The 25,094-nt window shown below is 43.0% G+C and overlaps 1 protein-coding gene across 1 annotated transcript; it reads right to left on the bottom strand.

Annotated features, from left to right (window-relative positions):
• Positions 1-412: 412 nt before the first annotated feature.
• LOC139533749 (short transient receptor potential channel 2-like) lies at positions 413-13,394 on the bottom strand. Its single transcript, XM_071332082.1, has 12 exons — positions 5,906-13,394; positions 5,408-5,608; positions 5,060-5,224; positions 4,739-4,913; positions 4,369-4,569; positions 3,958-4,120; positions 3,723-3,815; positions 3,423-3,615; positions 3,093-3,220; positions 2,724-2,796; positions 2,503-2,635; positions 413-2,302 (listed from the first exon to the last, which is right to left on the bottom strand). Exons 1-12 carry the CDS (start codon positions 6,563-6,565, stop codon positions 1,104-1,106), a joined length of 3,384 nt encoding a protein of 1,127 aa, XP_071188183.1. The 5' UTR covers positions 6,566-13,394; the 3' UTR covers positions 413-1,103.
• Between the last annotated feature and the right edge of the window lie 11,700 nt (positions 13,395-25,094).

Genomic DNA, 25,094 nt, shown 5'->3' with positions numbered 1-25,094 from the left:
TAATTCATTCGACCTCATGGCTTGGTTTTTGATCTGACATGCACTGTCAACTGGGATCTTACATAGACAGATGTGTGCCTTTCCAAATTATGTCCAATCAATTGAATTTAACACAGGGGGACTCCAATCAAGTTGAAGAAACATCTCAAGGATGATCAATAGAAACAGGATGCACCTGAGCTCAATTTCGAGTCTCATAGCAAAGGGTCTGAATACTTATGTAAATAAGGTGTTTCTGTTTTTTTATTTTTTATACATTTGCAAAAATGTCTAAAAACCTATTATGGTGTATTGTGTGTAGATAACGTAACAATGTGGATAAAGTCAAGGGGCCTGAATACTTTCCGAATGCACTGTAGCCAGTCTTCCTGAAATAATTTACTTTATATAATGAACACACAAGGACACAATGTATATTTTGGGTATTTTAATATTGGTTTGAAAAGTTGTATTTAAAGTGAGATAGCTTTTTGTAATAAATACTGAACCAAAATCTAAACGCAACATGCAACTATTTCAAGGATTTTACTGAGTTAGAGTTCATATAAGGAAATCAGTCAAATGAAATAAATTCATTAGGCCCTAATCTATGGATTTCACATGACTGGGCTGGGCGCAGCCATGGGTGGGCCTGGAAGGGCATAAGCCTACCCACTTGGGAGCCAGGCACAGCCAATCAGACTGAGTTTTCCCCCTCAAAAGGGCTTTATTACAGACAGAAATACTCCTCAGTTTCATCAGTTGTCCGGGTGGCTGGTCTCAGACGATCCCGCAGGTGAAGAAGCCAGATGTGGAGGTCCTGAGCTGGCATGGTTAAACGTGGTCTGCGGTTGTGAGGCCGGTTGGACGTACTGCCAAATTATATAAAACGATGTTGGAGGCGGCTTATGGTAGAGAAATGAACATTCAACACTTTACATGTTGCGTTTATATTTTTGTTCATTATACATGCCTTCGAATGGTTTGTACCTCCTTTTACAGCAAAATGTTCCTATGCTACCAACTGCAAGTGTATATTGCTGCGTTGATGTAAAGAATCTCCTGTGGTCAACCAATTACTGTACTATGGATTTGACTGAAACAATGCTAACTGGCTGACACCTCTAATCTGGAGATGATGCACTCAGATATGCGGGTCTCATTGGTCCTCCATTGATGGACCCCTCCCCTTCCTGTGAGCCGAAGCCAGTGTCCTGTGAGCTGCTGCTGCCGGACGGGGAAGGAACAACCTTCTCCCCCAGGATATTCACCCCAGCCCTGGCAGTATTCTCAACCACCACCATGCCAGCCTTGGCAGCCTTCTTCTCAGTCACATTCTCCTCCACTGCCCTCCCCTCCCCCTTATCCCACCTCTCTGCCACGTTGATCTTCCCCACCACTCTTTTCTCCTTTAGTTCCATCGCTTTGACCTTCCTCTCTACCTCTTTCACATCTTCCAGTCCCATGTCTACTTTACCTTCATTCCCACATCCTCCCATTTCATTAACTGTTTTGTCACCTCCTACAACTCCTTTGTCCCTGATTGTATTATCCACACTGCTATCTACCTTTTTCCCTTTGTCTTTCACTTCCATCCTTACTTCTGCCTTACCCGGACTGGCCTCTCCCTCCACCCTTTTCTCCACCATCTCATTGGTGCGTGCCTTATTTATCCCCTTCTCCCCCTTCCCGTCACTGTCTCCTCTCCTTTCCATCTTGTGCTCTGTCTCCTTTACCATTTCTTCCACTCTTACCTCTCCCTTTCCTCCATTTTCCATGTTCTGCTCTGACTCCTTCACTACCTCCTCCGCCCTTCCATCAGCTCTCCCCTCCTCCATCTTTACAACATCCATGTCTCCTACCTGCTTCGTCCCCTCTGTTCCATCTAGCCCCACATCCACCTTTACTTCCTGTTTGACCACCATCCCTCCATCCTTTGCCTCCTTTTCCATCTCCACTTTTTTGTCTAGTCCCATTGCTGTCCTTCCATCCTTTCCTATCTCCACCTTTCTGTCGTGTTCCACCTCCATCCCTTCGTCACCTAGCATCACCACTGCTCCAGCCTTCTCTTCCGCCACTTTTCCCTGTTGTCCCATCTCCACAGTCACCCGTAGAGGTGTGTGTTTGTTGTCCAGCTTGTTGTCGAACCCCCTGAAGTTGTTCTTGGCTCCCATTATGTATTTCCCCAGGATGGAGGAGCCATCAGTGTTGGGGATGTCTCCTGCAGCCTGGCCAGAGTCCACCAGAACCTGCATGATGGCCTTCATCTCAGCATGCAGCCTGCCCACCACCTTGTTTAGCTCTGTGATCCGATTACCCACATCTGAGAAGGTAAGAACAGACCAAACCAATGACACCGAATGCACCACAATGCTATTTACATACATACAGTACTAAACAGAGTATGCGCGTGTGAGGCCAAGTCAGTACTTCCTCTCTGTTTAACTGACCTTTAACACATAGACATGTCTTAACTGAAGACTTGAAGGCCCTAAGGCTGGGTCAGGAAACATGATGTGTTACCTTTTCTCTTGGTCTCCTCAAACTTCCGACGTTCAGACTCGATGTAGCGCTGCACCAGAGCCCGTATCACCTGCTGGCGATAAGGTATCTGGTTCTCCCCCGACCCTCCACCATCCATCTCCTTCCCGTTCGACTGGACAACGAAGGGAACAGACACATTCTCATTAGTCTGCATTCTGTATGTCAAGGCCATGTCAAATGAGCTGAGGTGGAGTTCTTACCATGGAGGTTATGGGGGGATAGTCTGGTGTCGAGTTCAAAGTACAACAGCAGCAGATCTGACGAAAAATACCCCTGGGATAAACATGAAAACAGGAAATATGAGACGAAACTGACCTTTGAGATAGAGGTTGTTCTATTGTAGGTAGAGGAAGTTGGCTGTATAACAGTATAACCTACCGTCGGGCTCTCCAACCCTGTTCCTGGAGAGCAACCGTTCTGTAAGTTTTCACTCCAACCCTAATCTAGCACACCTGATTCTAATAATTATCTGGTTGATAAGCTGAACCAGGTTAGTTATAACTGGGGTTGGAGCGAACACTTACAGAAGGGTAGCTCTCTAGGAACTGGGTTGGAGACCCCTGACCTACCGTATGAGGTAGAAAAAGGCCTTAGGTGAGGGGATGATGTTGAAGGGGACAGGCATAGTGAGACCTTCTCGGAAGTAACTCAGATAGAGCTTGGATCGGGCAAATTTCCACTCAACGTCAGCATCATCCTGAGAGAGGACAGGTACAGAAAGCAGCAGTCGACACATTCTAGAATCCCTTCTAAACTTTACTGAGTAATCATAAAGCTTTGAGCTTTGAAACAGTTTTATCTGCTACAGTGGAATGCAGTTTCTTCCATTCAAAGGCATCTGTCCTGCCCTTGAGGTGGACCAACTGAGAGCCAAGTTTCCTGAGTGCAATCTTTCTCACCTCAATCTTCTGGAAGGAGTTGGTGATCATTGCAATGAGCATGTTGAGCAGCACGATCACAATCACCAGGGTGAAGATGCCGTAAAGGATTCTGCCCACAAACTCTGCAACCACAAACTCGGGCATGTCCACATAGTCCTGGTTGGCCACCCCAAACATGGTCCAGAACAGGAAACGAAAGGTCTCGTTAAACCTAAGGAATGGAGTTAGGGTCGGGAGGTTTATGATTGTCATAATGATTTAATAAGATAATTATGGAGCTATGTAGTTAAGTATAGTTTACTTTAAAATATTCTTTACCTTCCAAGATATGGTTGGGTGACATAAGGAACATAGATGTTATTGATACCACAGAGGAATGCAGTTCCAATAATCATCAATATGAACATGAACCTAGGGAGAGAAAAGAAACTTGTATCTACCAACCAACCAATATTGGTTTATTTTGTGAGGAAAGCAGCACAATCACAAACACCTCACAGCATATATTGCACAACATCTCAGTGGACAGCATAGCCTGAGCATTTCATTCTACCTCATCATGTCATCGATCATCTTCCCTATGGAGATCTGGAGTGTACCCAGGGACTCCTGTGCAGGCAGGATGTAGGCCAAGCGGGTGAAGCTCAGCATACTGGTCACTGCAAACAGTACCTCAGCTATGAGCTGGGGGTCCTCCTGATGCCAGTCCTGGCGCACTACAGGGCAGTGGCAAACAATATTAGCCAGTTTACCCAAGGAAACATGAACATGCATTGCAGGATTGGGGTCAATTCCATTTCAATTCAGTCAATTCTGGAACAGGAAGTAAACTGAAATTCCTCTGTTTACTTACTGAATTTAAATGGAATGGACCCCCATCCTGGTAAAACGTCAACTTCAAATCTAACACCATGATAATGACCCAAATCCATGTCTCTGGTTGAATAAAGCCTCTTTCTCTCACCAGTCTGGGTGAAGTAGGCACACTCCTCAGTCCCGTCAGGGGCCTGGCACAGGAAGTGACCTTTGAGCATGATGAGGACGCGCAGAGTGAAGGAGGCCAAGTACATGCTGAGCACCATCATGTCCATGCAGTTCCACCAGTCCAGGAAGTAGCTCCGCAGACCTTCAATCCACACCTCCTTACATTCATACCAGAAGAACCCTGTAGATGATAGACAGTACAATATGGAGGACTGGTCACTTGACTGATAACTGCTGTATGCCCAATTGGCAATTTCACCATACGACCATAAAGGAAAAACTGTATTTATGTTATTTCAATATTCATAGTAATAACAGAGTCTGTGTTAAGGGAGAAATAGCTAACCCACCGACCACCCACACCATGTGGAATGAGCTGTGCAGAATATTCTGCTGACGCGAAGCAAACTGATCTCTGTACAACTCCATGGTGATGGACTCTCCCAACAATGTGATGAGGAACCACATGTAGGAGGCAGAGTGAAGAAGGAACTTTATCACCGGAATCTTCAGTATCTTTCCCACCTGAGAGAAACAGTAGAGTACATACAAAGCCAAAATCAAATACATGAGAAAATGTACCCATACATCTGCAGGCCCAAGACAGACCCACAGAGTCACACAAGGCCCATACAACATCACTACCTTAACAGAACTTGAGGCCATCTGACCTTGGACTTGGGTGCAATCCAGTAGACGAGGCAGAGGAGGGGCATGGTGAAGAAGATCCCCACAGACACCAGCAGCTTCCAGGCTGTCTTGCTGCCTCTCCAGCCAGACAGGTTCCCACACCAAATAGAGGACAGCACCTGCTGGCAGATAGGGTGGGCTACAAACTAGAAAGAGATAAAGAGCGGCCACAATTCACAAAAGGACATATGGAGAGGAATGCACCTTTCATCTCACTGAACATGTTCAGCAACCCAAATAACATCACTCAGAATCTAGGTCTATGTACAGTATAAAATACCCAGGGATGGTCTTGCCTACTAGCTCCGTATATATTACTGTGGCTCTACCTGTTTTTGGTTGCAGTTGACTGCAAGCCTCAGGCGGGTCAGGTTTGGGATGCCCTCCTCGAAGGCCTGCTGGTCAAGGGCGTCCTGGCTTTCATCTCCACAGCTGTTCAGGATAGTGGTGACCTCACTCTGGTTACGGCACATCCCCAGCAGCTCCACCGCAAACTCCTGGCACAGCTCCTCCAGACCCAAGTACTGAGGCTGGGGGAGCGAGAGAACACAAACAATCACGCAGATAAACAATCTAATAGCACTTCACATTACAGCACAGAATAAAATGGTAATGGTATGGTAACAAGTTATAGTTACTCACAATGAAAAAATGTATTTCCCAGAATAGTTATATTCCTGTTCCAGGGTAATCTCAGTGAACCCAGAACTACATTTGTGCGTCATTTATGTTTACGTAGTCTGTCCACGTGAGATTTGTTCCAGGGTAATACACCACATACTTTGTGCAGAGGGACTATATGGGCATAAGCACAAACAGGATCTAACCTTGAACTCGGGTTCCTTCTTGGAGAGTTTGCGTAGCTCCCTGCTGAGGCCGAAGGCACTGAGCATGGCGTCTTCTGAGGTGATGGACAGGTAGGCCCGGCTGGCAATGCCACGGTAGGTGTTGATGCGAGACAGGGAGAACTTCAGCAGGTCATACTGCCGCCCGTTCCTACACTCTAGACAGGCACAGGAGATCTTGTGTGGCCGTGGGATGATGTGGCCCTTCTGGGTCAGCATGGTGACAATCTCATACAGGTCCTTCTGACAGGCCAGGGTCAGCGGGGTCACGCCTGGGGCGAACTGCGAGTCGTCGATAGAGTGGTCGAAGATGGCCAGGGAGAAGGATCGCACATCCATCTTGTTGCCCTTCTCCTGGTCCAAGCGGTCGAGGAGCCTCTTCACCACGCGGGGCTGGTTGGTGTCCACGGCAACCAGCAGAGCCTCATGGATCTGGCGAAAGTCAAACTTAATGCCCTGGAGGAGGGTGTCCATGGTGTCCTCGTTGCCCAGGCGGATGGACAGGTTCAGGGCCTCTCTCCACAGCCGGTCCTCGGAGTCATCCAGCTGGCGGATGATACCGTCACCAGTATTCAGCAGGCCACACACCATCACTATGTTCCCCTCCTGGATGGCACTGATCAGCTCCAAAGGAAAGCGCATCTTCTTGTTCACTATCTCCCGCCATTGCTCCGGCTAAAACCACAAGGAGACACAGAGACAGCTTATTGCTTTAATGTCTCCAAATCTAAATAACATTAATCCAAACTTGAACCCTTAGTTGCTACATCCATTTTTTTACATATAAATTAATGATATATACCCATTGATTCTGGAAGAAAATTACTTATAACTGCCTCATGAGCTTAGTTCAACTATCGTACCCCATCAGAACCCTAAATATGAGCTTGTTTTACTCCTATGTTTGTAAACAACGTAAATGTAAACAATCACTGTATATCTTCAAAACATAGTAAAAACTATACATTTGATATCATGGGTGGTCAGTCCTTACGTGCATAGCTCTGTCTATACATTTGGGGGTGGTTACATTTCTCCATCCAAATCCCTTAACTTTTTTGCAAAACGGGGAAAATGCTGTGTTATTGATTCCAATTAAGGATTCTAGCTTTAATTAATACAAATGTTTATTATACAATAGGACACAAATCACAAATAACTTTACAAATTAAATGTATTATTATTATCTGAGCATTTAACAGGAATATATACTACGAGAACATAAGTAGAAAACATGTAATATTATTATGAGGCCCATCCCTAGATAAAATGGAAAGATATCGCCAAGACCATCAGTGATAATGGTTTCTATTCTAGTACATCTGGTCATATTAATTCCTAATGCTCTTTTCTTTCATTCTTTGCATAAAACAAATATTCACATCTTTTTAATCGTTTGTAGAGCAAGAAAGGAGCTTTACAATTGAAGTTTAGAGTATTATAAACAAACAAATTCTATTACATAATTGTTTTTATTATGTTAGAATACAGACATATTTCAATCAATTGCTTAACATCTTTCTTTTCTATGAAAAGTTTATTTCAAATACACTCACTGTGAGGTTTTCCATGTTTCTTCAGTAAAATTGACAGACAATGGAGTAATTGTCCCTAGTGTGAAGATGACCTCACATTATCGGTGGAAAAAGCTCCCTGGTTATTCTTGAGGCTGAGAAGGGTAGACGAGAACGGCAGTGGGGTCCGCTGACTGCTGTTTTGGGCTCCGTCAGTGTGCAGAAAATGGATCACTGTGGTCATGTGCTCTCGGCTGACTACAGAGCTTGGTTAGAATGACTCCCCACAAACCAAATAACACATCTCTACTCCCCTGGGACAGGAGCAATTAAAAAGCAACCATTTCAGTGTGTTTCACGCCTGGCTAGGCCCAAACCAGGCAGTGGCCCTTGCCTTCCTTACCAAGCCTCTATTAAAATTAACACTGCAATGCTCCCCAGTGGAAATGCTGCAGGTGAGATGGCTGTTAACTAACAGGTAGCAGCAGTCATTAATGTTCCCTGTGGGAACAAGTTCAGAGTGGTGAAAAAAAACAAGGAGCAGCCAACAAGACAAGATAAATCAACAATGAATTGATCATTCCGATTATGATTGATTACTTCCGAAATAAATGTACTGAACACAGTCTATTGTTGTTTATACTATACAATATGTAATAGGTAATCATTAGCAGACATATGTAAACAGTGCAAGCAAGAACAAACTGAGCCTTCAATGAGCTCAGGAGAGAACCAAACACTCAGAGCAGAGTGGGGAATAAAGGTAGGCAGAGAGAGATTATTTTCAACTAGTATATAGCTACAGAACTAGTCAGTAAAATACAAATGTACATACAGTATATTAAAATGATAGCATATCCACGTTTGCAGCACTGCCCACTAGATAAAAGCAGAAACGTGTAAATATACAATGCAGTCATTCCTAGTCCACCCATATGACATGGGAGTCCACGTGGTCTCCATCTGGATGTGGGACAGAGGGAACCTGAAGGAGCAGAAAGGGCAGTAGTGTTGTCATGATACCAACATTTTTACAAACGATACCGAGTAGTATCGCAAATACCACAGTGAAAAATAAATTATTGGCCTAGCATCCTGTTCGCCCCGTCCCCCGGCCGCTTGTTCGCGTTTTCTAAACGTTCTCAAAAAACCTGATCACTGAAATGTACACTTCTACCCAATACAACACATTGAATTTAACTTCACACTGTTCAGTTTATAATAGGATACTGCATAGAATGGGTGATTTGCTCATTTCTGCAAAGTCCTACCTGTGATTTGGCTGGAGGAATGGGAGGAAGGAATATACAAGCATAATGATCTGCATGTCATTGTGTCAGTAAGGGGAAAACACTGAATGAAAGCTTTACGCTTCAGTTAACACAGACACTCACGCTCCTCCCTTCATCACACACTCCCTCTGTCTACCTTACTTTCATAAACACACACACACACACACACACACCTCTCCCTCTCTCTCTCGTTAGGCACCAATCAGAATTGAAGGAGCGCAATAAATAAATCAAGTTTTTATATAGTTTATGCTTATATTAGGCCTATATGAATCCTACCTTTGAAGCACATCTCTTGAGTAGCAGACGCTTTGTCTTTCTTCCTGTGCCAATCAAATTTGCCTAAACCTACTGTCAAGTTACCAAATTGTTAGATAGCTAGGTAACATGACTAAACAACGTTGTTTGTTATCAAATCAATAATTAGCGACCCAGGATTAGTTTAAAACGGCCTGAAGCATGGTTTAGGCTAGAGAAAAGCCGTTCTTTGCTGTAAAGCTGCAAGCATCCCTGTCGCAAAGCGGTGCTCCATTTTCCCTCTCTGACACTCAGCTGCTTGACAGTGAACTTGCAAAGTCTACTCAGACTGGTCTGTGCTCTTGGTTATACTAGGCGATGAAATTATACAATGTATCAACATTGCTCGCTTTGCTCGTTTCTCCAATGTAACACATGTACAAATCTAAAGACTCATCAGGGTCTTGGTCTGCATCGGCGCTCGCCATCATGGCTAAATTATATTTATACTGAACAAAAACATAAACGCAACTTGCAACAATTTCAAAGATTTTTCTGAGTTACAGTTCATATAAGGAGATCAGCCAATGTAAATAAATTCATTAGTCCCTAATCTATGGACTTCACATGACTGGGCAGGGGTGCAGCCATGGGTGGGCCTTGGAGTGCATAGGCCCACCCACTGCTGGCCCACTCATTAGGCAGGATTTAGGCGGCAGATTGATGAGGGCGCATTTTCTGAGCTAAACTGACCAAGAACCACCTCCAACAACAACACGTAAAACCTCACATAATTCATCAAAATCAATGACAATTTCTCTCAACCGGTGTCCTATGCGCTTTTTAGGTGAGCACTGATGCCGCCCAAGGCAGGGGAGCTAAATATTTTGCTTGTCCATTCCCACCACGCCTCTCCAGGGTGCTCTTGGAGAGATGCACCTCTGCAGCACTCCACCAACGTTCCGTCAAAAATGTATCTAACATAAATAATGTAGCAGATACAAGATATGGTAGAAAGAGTATGTGGCCTTTTCTGTAGCCTACAGGCTGGAGATAAAATGTATGACAATGTAATCAAACTGACACTTTTTCCATCATGTTGCTCCCATTGTCATGATCAGTGGTTTTGAGTCTATCTGTCAATTTTTGACAAGCTGATCATAGCGAAAAAGAAAATACTGTGTAAAAGCATTGTAAATAAAATCTAATTGTATTTGTCACATGCGCCGAATATAACCGGTGTAGACATTACAGTGAAATGCTTACTTACAACAATGCAGTTAAGAAAAATAAGTGTTAAGTAAAATAGATAAATAAAACATTTAAGTTAGAAATAATTAAAGAGCAGCAGTAAAATAACAATAGCGAGGCTATATACAGGGGTACCGGTACAAAGAGCGATAACTCCTAATAAAGTTGGTTAGCTACTAGCTGATATTCAGAGCTTAAATGGCCAAATTGATTAGTGACAGGAATCAGGACTAATAAAGCCAATGCAATGGCCTGTTTTACAAACGGTGGGCCTACCACATGGATGGGCATTCATACAAATCCATTGTGGGCCGACATGGTAGGCTACACCCCAGTAAGCACGAGCCAATGTATTTTTTTGGTGCAGTTCTGGTTAATTTCCACATCCACAGACTTTGTTTTTTGAGGGAGGGAGGGGGGGTAGAACGGCAAGGACCGGCCCTGGGCCTACCCACTGGGGAGACAGGCCCAGCCAATCAGAATGTTTTTACCCACAAAAGGGCTTTATTACAGAAATAAATACTCCTGAGCACCCCCCACCCTCACCTCAGACAATCCCGCAGGTGTAGAAGCCGGATGTGAAGGTCCTGGGCTGGCATGGTTACACAGTTGTGAGGCCGGTTGGACATACTGCCAAATTCTCTAAAACGGCATTGGAGGCTGCTTATAGTAAAGAAATGAACATTGAATTCTCTGGCAACAGCTCTGGTGGACATTCCTACAGTCAGAATGCCAATTGCACCCTCCCCCAAAACTTGAGACATCTGTGGCATTGTGTTGTGTGACAAAACTGCACATTTTAATGTGGCCTTTTATAGTCCCCAGCACTAGGTGCACCTGTTTAGTGATCATGCTGTGCACCTGTTTAATGATCAGCTTCTTGATATGCCACACGTGTCACGTGGATGGATTATCTTGGCAACATCTGCACTGAGCTAAAGGCTAGAGCTGCCGCTTTCAAGGAGCGGGAATCTAACCCGGAAGCTTTTAAGAAATCCCGCTATGCCCTCTGACGAACCATCAAACAGACAAAGCGCCAATACAGGACGAAGATCGAATCGTACTACACCGGCTCTGACACTCGTCGGATGTGGCAGGGCTTGCAAACCATTAGACTACAAAGGGAAGCACAGCCGAGAGCTGCCCAGTGATACGAGCCTACCAGATGAGCTAAACTTCTATGCTTGCTTCGAGGCAAATAACACTGAAAAATGCATGAGAGCATCAGCTGTTCCGGAACACTGTGTGATCACGCTCTCCACAGCCGATGTTAGTAAGACCTTTAAACAGGTCAACATTCACAAGGCCGCAGGGCCAGACGGATTACCAGGACGTGTACTGCGAGCATGCGCTGACCAACTGGCAAGTGTCTTCTCTGACATTTTCAACCTCTCCCTGTCCGAGTCTGTAATACCAACATGTTTTAAGCAGACCACCATAGTGCCTGTGCCCAAGAACACTAAGGTAACCTGCCTAAATGACTATCGACCCGGAGCACTCACGCCTGTAGCCATGAAGTGCTTTGAGAGGCTGGTCATGGCTCACATCAACACCATTATCCCAGAAACCCTAGACCCACTCAAATTCTCATACCACCCCAACAGATCCACAGAGTATGCAATCTCTATTGCATTCCACACTGCCCTTTCCCACCTGGACAAAAGGAACAGCTATGTGAGAATGCATTTCATTGTCTACAGCTCAGCGTTCAACACTATAGTGCCCTCAAAGCTCATCAATAAGCTAAGGACCCTGGGACTGAACACCTCCCTCTACAACTGGATCCTAGACTTCCTGACGGGCCGCCCCCAGGTGGTAAGGGTAGGTAACAACAAATCCTCCACGCTGATCCTTAACACAGGGGCCCCTCAGGGGTGCATGCTCAGTCCCCTCCTGTACTCCCTGTTCACTCATGACTGCACGGCCAGGCACGACTCCAACACCATCATTAAGTCTGCTGACTACACAACGGTGGTAGGCCTGATCACCTGAATACCGATTGCAGTATGGTGCCAGGACAACAACCTCTACCTCATTGTGAGCAAGACAAAGGAGATGATCGTGGACTACAGGAAATGGAGGGCCGAACACGCCCCCATTCACATCGACGTGGCTGTAGTGGAGCGGGTCAAGAGTTTAATTCCTCTGTGTCCAATCACCAACAAACTATCATGGTCTTGCTGTCTCTTGCTGTCTCTGCCTGGCCGGTTCCCCTCTCTCCACTGGGATTCTCTGCCTCAAACCCTATTACAGGGGCTGAGTCACTGGCTTACTGGTGCTCTTCCATGCTGTCCCTAGGAGGGGTGCGTCACATGAGTGGGTTGAGTCACTGACGTGATCTTCCTGTCCGGGTTGGCGCCCCCAATTGGGTTTGTGCCTTGGGGGAGATCTTCGTGGGCTATACTTGGCCTTGTCTCAGGATAGTAAGTTGGTGGTTGAAGATATCCCTCTAGTGGTGTGGGCGCTGTGCATTGGCAAAGTGGGTTGGGTTATATCCTTCCTGTTTGGCCCTGTCCGGGGGTATCGTCCGACGGGGCCACAGTGTCTCTCGACCCCTCCTGTCTCAGCCTCCAGTATTTATGCTGCAATTGTTTGTGTCGGGGGGGCCTACGGTCAGTCTGTTATATCTGGAGTATTTCTCCTGTCTTATCCGGTGCCCTGTGTGAATTTAAGTATGTTTTTCCTAGCCACTGTGCTTCTACACCTGCATCACTGCTGTTTGGGGTTTTAGGCTGGGTTTCTGTATAGCACTTTGTGACATCAGCTGATGTAAGAAGGGCTTTATAAATACATTTGATTGATTGACTGATGGTCCAAACACACCAAGAAAGTTGTGTAGAGGGCACGAAAAGGCCTTTCCCCCTCTGGAGACTGAAAAGATTTAGCATGGGTCCCCAAATCCTCAAAGTTCTACAGCTGCACCACCGAGAGCATCCTAACCGGTTGCATCACCTCCTGGTATGGCAACTGCTCGGCATCCGACCATAAGGCACTACAGAGGGTAGTCCGTACAGCCCAGTAGATCACTGGGGCCAAGCTTCCTGCCATCCCAGACCTATATATTAGGCGGTGTCAATCCACCACCACTCTCACCTTCTCGGGATCTATTTGCACACTCCCTGCGGCAATGATGAAGGCCCAAAATATGTCAAAGACTCCAGTCAACCAGGTCATAGACTGTTCTCTCTGCTACCACACACCAAGCAGTACTGGAGCGCCAAGTCCAGGTCCAAAGGGCTCCTTAACAGCTTCTACCCCCAAGCCATAAGACTGCTGAACAATTAATCAAATGGCCACCCGGACTATTTACATTGACACCCCCCCTTGTTTTTACACTGCTGCTACTCGCTGTTTGTTGTCTATGCATAGTCACTTTACCCCTACCTACATGTACAAATTACCTCTACTATTTTTATTTATTTATTGAACCTTTATTTGAGTAATTTCTTATTTACAATAACGGCCTACCGGAAGGCCAAAGGCCTCCTGCGGGGAGGGGGCTGGGATAAAGAAAATGCAATTAAAATATTGGACAAAATTATTAAGAAATATAAAAACAAATATAATTCTATTAAATAAGTAAAACAAAAATAAAACTGAAAAGTCTTTTTTTTTTTTAAGGGACTAACCTGTACCCACGCACATTAACTCAGTACCCCTACCCCTGTATATCACCTCGTTATTGTTATTTTATTGTGTTACTTTATTTTATTTTTTACTTTAGTGTATTTAGTAAATATTTTCTTAAATGTATTTCTTGATCTGCATTGTTGGTTAAGGGCTTGTAAGTAAGCATTTCACGGTAAGGTCTACACCTGTTGTATTCGCACATGTGACAAGTAAAATTTAATTTGAATTTGATTAACTCATCTATTGAATGTATCTAATTTTGTTTCCTTGGCGCTGTTCAAACTAGCTATGGAAATCTCTAGTGAAAGGACGTCAAGGATGTTTTGTAGCCATTGAGTTATGCTGAGTTTATATGGAGGCTTCCATTTGGTCACTAACATTCTTTTTGCCACAGTCAGTCCCGACAACCACAGTAGTTTGAGGTAGTCAGTGAAGAGTCATTGTTCAACAATAATATATTGGGGAGATAGGGAATGGCAGGACCAACTATGCTTGACACAGACCTGGCAACCTGTGACCAAAAGGTCTTCATGCTGGGGCAGTCATGTGCATATATATAGGTTCCAATATTTATTTGAGAATACAACAGACAATTTTGAATAGGAGCACGTTTAAATTGGTAGCGTTTCTGCGTAGTCAAATCAAATCTATGAATTAATTTGTAGTTCAGGAGGACTTTGGGATATTGTTCCAGACTCTTTTCCAATCTATATTTTGTTTGTAGTCTTTAAAATCTGCATTCCATACAGTAACTATTCCTATTGGTTTACAGAGGGCTTCTAATATAGATTGGATGCAAAACCTCCACTGTTTTGGCTACCTAAAAACTCAGTAAGTGGATGGAATGAGAGTGGTTGACTCAATGGGACTCCTTAAATCAAACCATTTCTTAAGTGGGCAGAGCACTAGAGACAAAGCATTTGATTTGAAGTTAGCTAAACCTAGACCCCAAAACCTTTAGGTTGCTGGAGTGTAGTCATTTTAATTCTGGGACGTTTCCCTTTCCATAAAAAAATTCAAAGACTGAACTTTTAATCTTTTCCCAGTACCCTAATGGCGTGGGCAAAATGGCGTGGGCAAAGGAAACATGCTAACAAACAAAGACATTCATTTTAACTATTGAAATTTGACCTGATAAAAGTTCAATGTTAGATTAAACCATCTGTCAGGATCTGCTGTAATTTCAGTTGTGACTTGTTTGTAGTTCTTCGAAAATGTTTATTTAGAGAGTGAACAATGTCAATGGCCAGGTATTTAAAATTGGTCATAATTGGTATCTTCGGTTCTAAACTCAGCAAAAAAAGAAACGTCCTCTCACTGTCAACTGCGTTTATTTTCAGCAAACTTAACAAGATTCAACAACTGAGACAAACTGAACAAGTTCCACAGACATGTGACTAACAGAAATGGAATAATGTGTCACTGAACAAAGGGGGGGGTCAAAATCAAAAGTAACAGTCGGTATCTGGTGTGGCCACCAGCTGCATTAAGTACTGCAGTGCATCTCCTCATGGACTGCACCAGACTTGCTAGTTCTTGCTGTGAGATGTTGCCCCACTCTTCCACCAAGGCACCTGCAAGTTCCCGGACATTTCTGGGGGGAATGGCACTAGCCCTCACCCTCCGATCCAACAGGTCCCAGACGTGCTCAATGGGATTGAGATCCAGGTTCTTCGCTGGCCATGGCAGAACACTGAGATTCCTGTCTTGCAGGAAATCATGCACAGAACGAGCAATATGGCTGGTGACATTGTCATGCTGGAGGGTCATGTCAGGATGAGCCTGCAGGAAGGGTACCACATGAGGGAGGAGGATGTCTTCCCTGTAAAGCACACCGTTGAGATTGCCTGCAATGACAACAAGCTCAGTCCGATGATGCTGTGACACACCGCCCCAGACCATGACGGACCCTCCACCTCCAAATCAATCCCGCTCCAGAGTACAGGCCTTGGTGCAACGCTCATTTCTTCGACGATAAACGCGAATCCGACCATCATCTCTGGTGAAACAAAACCGCGACTCGTCAGTGAAGAGCACTTTTTGCCAGTCCTGTCTGGTCCAGCGACGGTGGGTTTGTGCCCATAGGCAACGTTGTTGCCGGTGATGTCTGTTGAGGACCTGCCTTACTACAGGCCTACAAGCCCTCAGTCCAGCCTCTCTCAGCCTATTGAGGATAGTCTGAGCACTGATGGAGGGATTGTGCGTTCCTGGTGTAACTCGGGCAGTTGTTGCCATCCTGTACCTGTCCCGCAGGTGTGATGTTCGGATGTACGGATCCTGTGCAGGTGTTGTTACACGTGGTCTGCCACTGTGAGGACGATCAGCTGTCCATCCTGTCTCCCTGTAGCACTGTCTTAAGCATCTCACAGTACGGACATTGCAATTTATTGCCCTGGCCACATCTGCAGTCCTCATGCCTCCTTGCAGCATGCCTAAGGCACGTTCACGCAGATGAGCAGGGACCCTGGGCATCTTTCTTTCTGTGTTTTTCAGAGTCAGTAGAAAGGCCTCTTTAGTGTCCTAAGTTTTCATAACTGTTACCTTAATTGCCTACCGTCTGTAAGCTGTTAGTGTCTTAACGACCATTCCACAGGTGCAGTTTTCAGTAATTGTTTATGGTTTATTGAACAAGCATGGGAAACAGTGTTTAAACCCTTTACAATGAAGATCTGTGAAGTTATTTTGATTTTTACGAATTATCTTTGAAAGACAGGGTCCTGAAAAAGGGACGTTTCTTTTTTTGCTGAGTTTATTTTGAGATTTAACAATGCTTTGTTAAGTGTGAGCAGAGATTATTTAGTGAGGTTGATCTTATAACTTGATATACTGCTGAATTGTCTGAATATACTTAACACATTAGGGAGGGATTGTTGTACATTGTCAAGGTACAACAATTTGTAATCTGCATATAATGAGATTTGGTGGCCCGTGTCCTTACTGTTTGTCCTATATCTTGGTATTGATGTATTTTTGGAGCTAAAGGCTCCAGGGATACGGCAAATAGGAGGCTGGACGTTGGACGGCCTTGACGAGTTCATCAGGAATCAAGGTAAGAACCAGATGAAGACACGTCGACTCAACAATGTTTTAATATTCCAACAGGGGCAGGGAATAGACAGGTCAAGGCAGGCAGGGTCAGTAAACTAGAGGTGGGGCAACGGTACCGGACAGCAGGCAGGCTCAGGGTAGGCAGAGGTCAACAATCCAGAGGTGGGGCAAAGGTACAGGTCGGCAGGCAGGCTCAGGGGCAGGCAGAGTGGTCAGGCAGGTGGCTCAGAGTCAGGACAGGCAAGGGTCAAAACCAGGAGGGCGAGAAAAAAGAGACTTGGAAAAGCAGGAGCTGAGAACAAAAACACTGGTTGACTTGACAAACGAGACGAACTGGCAACAGACAGAGAACACAGGTATAAATATAATGGGGAAGATGGGCGACACCTGGAGGTGGGTGGAGACAATCACATGGACAGGTGAAACAGATCAGGGTGTGACAGAGTTCCCAGTTTCCACTGCTCCAAAGTCCAATGGTGGTGAGCTTTACACCATTTGAGTCGACGCTTGGCATTGTGCATGGCGATCTTAGGCTTGTGGCTGCTCGGCCATGGAAACTAATTTCATGAAGCTCCCGACAAACAGTTATTGTGCTGACGTTGCTTCCAGAGGCAGTTTGGAACTTGGTAGTGAGTGTTGCAACTGAGGACAGACGATTTTTACGTGCTACGCCCTTCAGCACTCGCCGGTCCCGTTCTGTGAGCTTGTGTGGCCTACCACTTCGCAGCTTAGCCGTTGTTGCTCTAGACGTTTCCACTTCACAATAACAGCACTTACAGTTTTCCGGGGCAGCTCTAGCAGGGCAGAAACTTGATGAACTGACTTGATGGAAAGGTGGCATCAAGTCACTGAGCTCTTCACTAAGGCCATTCTACTGCCAATATTTGTCTATGGAGTTTGCATGGTTGTGTTTTTGATTTTATACACCTGTCAGCAACGGGTGTGGCTGTTTTAGCGGAATCCACTCATTTGAAGGGGTGTCCACATACTTTTGAATATATAATGTATGTAGGAGATGTCTCAGATTGTCTGACGCCAATCTACAGTATGTTTGACAACCTGTTTGATCAGGATGAACTATTTTAGATAAAAATGTTTTCAAGACGTTTGGCTAGAATCTGAGGGAGAGAGTCCTATGACTTGAACAGAGAGTTGGGTCTTTACCTTTTTATGTAACAGAGAGATAATTGCAGTATTAATATCTATTGAAAAAAACCATTTTAATAGATGTTTGTACCATTTCTAATAAAATCGGGCAAAGTTCAGACCAAAAGGTTAAATATAATTCCTGTGGGATACCATCCCATCTAGTGGATTTACCTTGGTTCATGTCTTTTAATGCATTGTGCAGTTCATTGAGCATTATAGGTGCATCAGCCGAGGAGAGTTGCAGTATATTCAAACCCTTGAAAAAGGGTGTAATGCTGTCTGACGTATTTTGTACTTCAGAACTGTATTATTTTTCATATAATTTTTTCAAATTGTAAATTGATTGATGGTGAATCTTAAAAGAGAACACCATCATCAGACTGAATGGAAATAATGTCAGCAAGGCTATCATTATTGCGTAATTTACTAGCTAAGAGGAGGCTAGGTCTATTACCGTCCAGATAATCAGTTTGGCTGACTCTATGAATTAGAAATTCATAGAGGAATGTAACATTGATCTGATAATTAATAATTCTGTCTCCTTCTCGGCAGAGAAACTGTTATGCTGTTGACAAATTAGTAAGGATAAAGTGGACTCCAGTTCGGTAATATTTTTTTTAGTTAAGACTGTTGAGGAGGATAAATGAATGTAAATCAGACCTGAATTGCTTACAGAAATCAACATTAAAACTTCTTCAGGATAGGTGGGTCCCCTGCGAGAAGGTTGAGCTAATGTAGGCTAATGCGATTAGCATGAGGTTGCAAGTAACAAGAACATTTCCCAGGACATAGACATATCTGATATTGGCAGAAAGCTTAAATTCTTGTTAATCTACCTGCATTGTCCAATTTACAGTAGCTATTACAGTGAAATAATGCCATGCTATTGTTTGAGGAGGGTGCACTGTTTTGAACATGAAAAGTTATTAATAAACAAATTAGCCACATTTGGGCAGTCTTGATAAAACAGTTTGAACAGAAATACAATGGTTCATTGGATCAGTCTAAAACGTTGCACATACACTGCTGCCATCTAGTGGCCAAATCGAAATTGCACCTGGGCTGGAATAATACATTATGGCCTTTCTTGCATTTCAAAGATGATGGTACAAAAAAAATAAAAAAAAAGTTATTTTTTTCTTTGTATTATCTTTTACCAGATCTAGTGTATTATATTTTCCTACATTCCTTTCACATTTCCACAAACTTCAAATTGTTTTCTTTCAAATTGTACCAAGAATATGCATATCCTTGCTTCAGGGCCTGAGCTACAGGCAGTTAGATTTGGGTCATTTTAGGCAAAATTGAAAAAAATGGGCTTAAAAGAGTGAGATTAAATCTCCACCTTGTTGCATGATTTGGAACATTAGTTATACATTTTGATCATTTCTATAAATTTGCATGATGATCAGACATAGACGACTTCCACCTTCTGAATTAAATGCACTAACTGTGATGAAAGTAATATGTAATTTATCTTTGAAAATAATTGGTGCATAGTGGAGTAAAAAGTATATTCTTTCAGCTGTGGATTATGCACTCTCCATATATCTGCTAGCGCAAAATCAGAGACCATATTTCACAACGCTAAATGCCTACTGCTTGCAAAATAAATAAAAATTACTTTAAAAATAATTTTTCTTTGCAGGATAAGGATTGTTCTGACTTTCAAGAATGCCTGAATTGCTTCGCCTTGCTGTTCTGGTTGGCTGGCAAGTTTCACCATCCAATTTTTTCCGATCTACAGGAGTGCAAGTTTCACCATGGCAATATGTTTTCTGGAGAGATCTGGAAATAGCTGTGCAGCGACACTCCCCATCCAACCTGACAGAGTTTGAGAGGATCTGCAGAGAAGAATGGGAGAAACTCCCCAAATACAGGTGTGCCAAGCTTGTAGCGTCATACCCAAGAAAACTCGAGACTGTAATCGCTGCCAAAGGTGCTTCAACAAAGTACTGAGTAAAGGGTCTGCATACTTATGTAAATGTGATATTGCAGTTTTATATTTTTTATACATTTGCAAAAATGTATAAAAAACTGTATTTGCTTACTCATTATGGGGTATTGTGTGTAGATTGAGGGATTTTTTAATAAGGCTGTAACGTTCCAAAATGTGGAAAAAGTCTAAGGGTCTGAATACTTTCCAAGTGCACTGTAGGTGGGAGGGCACACAGGCTGTCGCAATTTGCCTAAATGGGTAATGGAAACACTTCAACCGCTACATATTTATTCGACACTAACGTCATTACGTCCATCTGTTTTTAATCGACACAAGATACTTAAATGGAAACGTACTCTAGCAGACAATTGTCACATTATCTTCTATGCGAACATTCTAAATGTAAAAAATGTTTCATCACTGGGCAAGTTAATGAAAACAACTACACTGAATGAAAACATAAACGCAACGATTTCTAAGATTTTTCTGAGTTGCAGTCCATATTAGGAAATGAGTCAATTTAAATAAATTCATTAGGCCCTAATATATGGATTTCACATGACTGGGAATACAGATATGCATCTGTTGGTCACAAGATACCTTAAAAAAAGAAAGTAGGTGCTTGGATCAGAAAACCATTCAGTATCTGGTGTGACCACCATTTTCCTCATGCAGCGCAACATCTCCTTCGCATAGTGGCCTGTGGAATGTTGTCCCACTCCTCTTAAATGGCTGTGCGAAGTTCCTGGATATTGGCAGGAACTGGAACACGCTGTTGTATATGTCAATCCAGAGCATCCCAAACATGCTCAATGGGTGACATGTCTGGTGAGTATGCAGGCCATGGCAGAACTGGGACATTTTCAGCTTCCAGGAATTGTGTACAGATCCTTGCGACATGGGGCTGCGCATTATCATGCTGAAACATGAGGTGATGGCGGTGGATGAATGGCACGACAACGGGCCTCAGGATCTCGTCACTGTATCTCTGTGCATTCAAATTACTATTGATAATATGCAATTGTGTCCGTTGTCTGTAGCTTATGCCTGCCCATACCATAACCCCACCGCAACCATTGGGCATTCGGTTCACAACGTTGACATCTGCAAACCGCTCGCCCACAGGATGCCATACACGTGGTCTGCGGTTGTGAGGCCGGTTCGAAGTACTGCCAAATTCTGGTAGAGAAATGCTTATGGTAGAGAAATGCACATTCAATTATCATGCAACAGCTCTGGTGGACATTCATGCAGTTAGCATGCCAACTGCACACTCCCTCAACTTGAGACATCTGTGGCATTGTGTTGTGTGACAACACTGCACATTTTAGAGTGGTGTTTTATTTTCTCCAGCACAAGGTGCACCTGTGTAATGATCATGATGTTTAATCAGCTTCTTGATATGCCACACCTGTCAGGTGGATGGATTATCTTGGCAAAGGAGAAATGCTCACTAACAAGAATGTAAACAAATTTGTGCACAAAATGAGAGAAATGGGGCACACATTATCCTGTCATTTCTTTCACTGTGTTGTTTTCCACATTTTGTACAGATATGGCATCTAGTGTGACCTGATGTTCAATGTTCCCCTCATGTGAAAATGTGCAGTATTATTTATCTTTGCATACTTTAATAAATTGGTGTTTAATTAATTACATTTGTGGCCAGTTTTCGGTCACAAAGAACCCGTCACTCATTTACAGTGGCCCCCTGTTGAACAACATAATGAAAAAAACATTTAAACACAAAGCTGCAAGCAGTCATGGTGGGGTTCAAGCTAGGGTTGTGTAAACAGACTTCAATAAATTGGTGTTTAATTAATTACATTTGTGTCCAGTTTTCAATCACAAGACAACTGTCACTAATTTAGTCACCTGTTGTACATCATAATACAAAACCATTTAAACAATATAGCTGTAAGCAGCCATGGCGGGGTTCAAGCTTAATTTAAACTCAACTAGTAATTTACAGCTTAATCTAAATGTAAGTTGTAATTTACAGTTCCTAGGGCTGTGTCACAGCAACATAACACATGGCTACTTAGTTATGCATTATTTACAGTTGAAGGGGTGTGTTCTTGTTTATTGTCCCCCACTTTCTCCTTTTTTGGCATAATCCTCCATTTTGCCCCCTTCCTCGACAGAGAAGATTGAGCAGGTTAATTTGCACTACCAGTCGTTCAATCTTCTCGATCTAACAGTTGGCATAATGGGACAATTCGGAGTACAACGCATGTCTCATCCCTGGATTGAGGTAAGTTTTCCAAGCCATACCTTGCCCCCGGCTCCGCAGTGTCTTAATCTAAACAGGAAGCCTGTCCGACCCTAGTGCAACTGTAAGCAAGCGGGTTGGATCTGCTGGCTAGTTGACAGTTAAATTCAAGAATTTACCTGTGAAGTGAATGAAACCAAATATTTAATTTTCACTTGGGCCATAGTAAGGTCAAATGAATTAGCTGTCTGTTTATCTAAAATGTCAGACACCTTTAGCTGAACAGTTTCATACTTGTACAGTTTTCCCTCCACCTGAAAACAAATACATACCACAGAGTCTTCGGGTTGGTTGTTTAGCAACAAAACTGAGGCATGTACAACTATGGGGCAAAAACAGGGTTGCCATGTTTGCGGTTTTCCTGAAAATTGGGTTACTTTGAAATTGATGTCGTGGGTGAAAATGTATTGGTCATGGGTTGTGGGTTTTTGGCCTACTTCTATAGTAAGTTGCACTGTGGCCACCATGGCATTTCTCTTTAAAAAATATTATATTTCACTATGACCTGCTGCTGTTGACTATCAGGCAGTGAGGCAGGCTGTTAATGGCCATGTTTAGTTAATTCAATTGGAAGTTATCAAAGCTCTATTGCAATTGCCGATCAGTTGTTAGAACGTATTAGATTGACGGTAACAGTCAGTCAGATTAGGCTTTAGATAAATAAAAATCAATAAACACTGGCTGTTGTTGACAAGCATATTCAGTACATATACATATTAATATTTAATTCAGTGATTAAAATTACGACCCCATCCTCAGTAGCCTATTCCAGCAGGCTACTGGGAAACATAAGCACTTTTTACCTCGAAATCGCCAAACTATTCATGTTGAATAAATTAGTCTGTTAATTTGAACTAAGCAAATCATTCAGTTTACATCTTACGTACATTTTGCCTAGGCTACTGTAGACTATCTGAAGATGTACAGTAGGCCTATAAGAGGCTACAAGCTACCTCCATCTATCTAAGCAAACCATGGCAAAGTTGAATTACAATCATAAACCCAGATTTTAGTCTGTAGCCTGCCTATGCCTATTGAAATGACAAGTCAACCTCGGGAAATAGGCCATTTGATAACTGTTTGTGGTCTTAAAATTTGGCACATAACGGCACAATTGCCAGAAAATAGCCTAACATTGTTTAAAAAAAAGTTTGTTCAAGTGCTTGTTGCTCAGAGATTTTGAGATCCTCTGTCCAACTTTCATGACTCAAACTCCAGCCCTTAACTGTGGTATATTGGCCATATATCACAAACCCACTGCTATTATTATACTTTTTTATTTTTATTGAACCTTTATTTAACTAAGCAAATTCTAAACGGGTTACCAATGTAATTAGAGCAGTAAAACAATGTTTTGTCATACAGTGGTATACGGTCTGATAGACCACGGCAGTCAGCCAATCAGCATTCAGGGCTCGAACCACCGCAATGCGTCATGCCTAAGAATAGCCCTTAGCCATGGTATATTGGCCATATACCACACCCCCGTGCCTTATTGCTTAATTAAAAACCGGGTTCAAGCCCTGAATGCTGATTGACCGAAAGCTGATGTATATCAGATCATTTATCATAGGTATGACAAAAAAATATTTTTATGTTGTTTTTACGTTGTTTATAATAGCAATAAGGCACCCTGGGGGTTTGTGATATTTGACCAATATACCACAGCTAACGGCCTTCGCTTTGCGTCATGCTTAAGAACAGCCGTTAGACGTGGTATATTGGCGATATACAATATCCCCTCGTGCCTTAGTGCTTAATCAGCAGTCAAACGAGTTAAATCGACATCCATTGATGGAAAATTATCTGGTGGGTAAGCTATATTTAGTCTCCAATGTTTATTGAAAACATAAATACATTTAGGTAATGAGTACTTGTTGTCTCTCAAATACATCCTTACAGTTGTTGGCTAGCTAGTTAGCCATATTAGCAATTGACATGAAATCAGTCAAACTTAGAACATGATGAAACAAGTTTAAACCAGCCACTTACGATTCTCCACATGGCACATTCTTGTCATTCTTGCTAGCAATCTGGCTATCCAGAATCACAATAACACGCTGACTTCTGCCCCATGGAAGCGCGCACATCGTTTCGTGATAACGTCAGCTAACGATGTGCGCCCTTCCATGGGGCAGAAGTCAGCGTGTTATTGTGATTCTGGATAGCCAGATTGCTAGCAATACCACAGATAGAACAATGAGACAGAACAGTTTTGCATTTATTTTGGCACTGTCTAGATGTAAAGAAATGATGGAAAGATATTCATAGTTTTATCATTGTTAATATTCTTAATGACTTTTGTTTTTATGGGAGAATGTGCTAATTGGTTTCCTTAACTATAGTAAGGATAAAGAAAAACAATTTTACCTCAAATCTATTTGTGCTAATGGCAAAATGTCATATTCATAAATGTAAATTAACTAATAAAAAACACTCTTCCATGTTTTCTATGAGGAATTCGAGCAGTACATTAAGACTATTCTACATTCTTCTAATAAGAAAGCTGTTAAAACAATCAATATGTGTGTATCTTTTAAGGTCTTTGTATAATCTGTAATTTGTACCCCCTAGCATATGTTATCATTGTCTGTTTGTATACTTCTTGTATGGTTTTCTCCAAAATATAAATAAAAGAACAACGAGACAGATATTTCACCAGATGTATACACGTGAAGCATCCGGTTGGTGTTTCCAGTCACTTCCAAATATGGTAATATGGTGATGAGCTGAAGCCCAGTGGCCGGCAGTTGAAGAAGATGAAGCGAGATGGATTTTTGCACATTTTCTCATCGATGAAAGATTTGATCTCCATGCAGTTTTCTGTTTCCAAAACTAG

The sequence above is a fragment of the Salvelinus alpinus genome, chromosome 1 (assembly GCF_045679555.1).
Source record: "Salvelinus alpinus chromosome 1, SLU_Salpinus.1, whole genome shotgun sequence".
NCBI lineage: Eukaryota > Metazoa > Chordata > Actinopteri > Salmoniformes > Salmonidae > Salvelinus > Salvelinus alpinus.
This window is presented reverse-complemented; position numbering and strand designations above follow the sequence as displayed.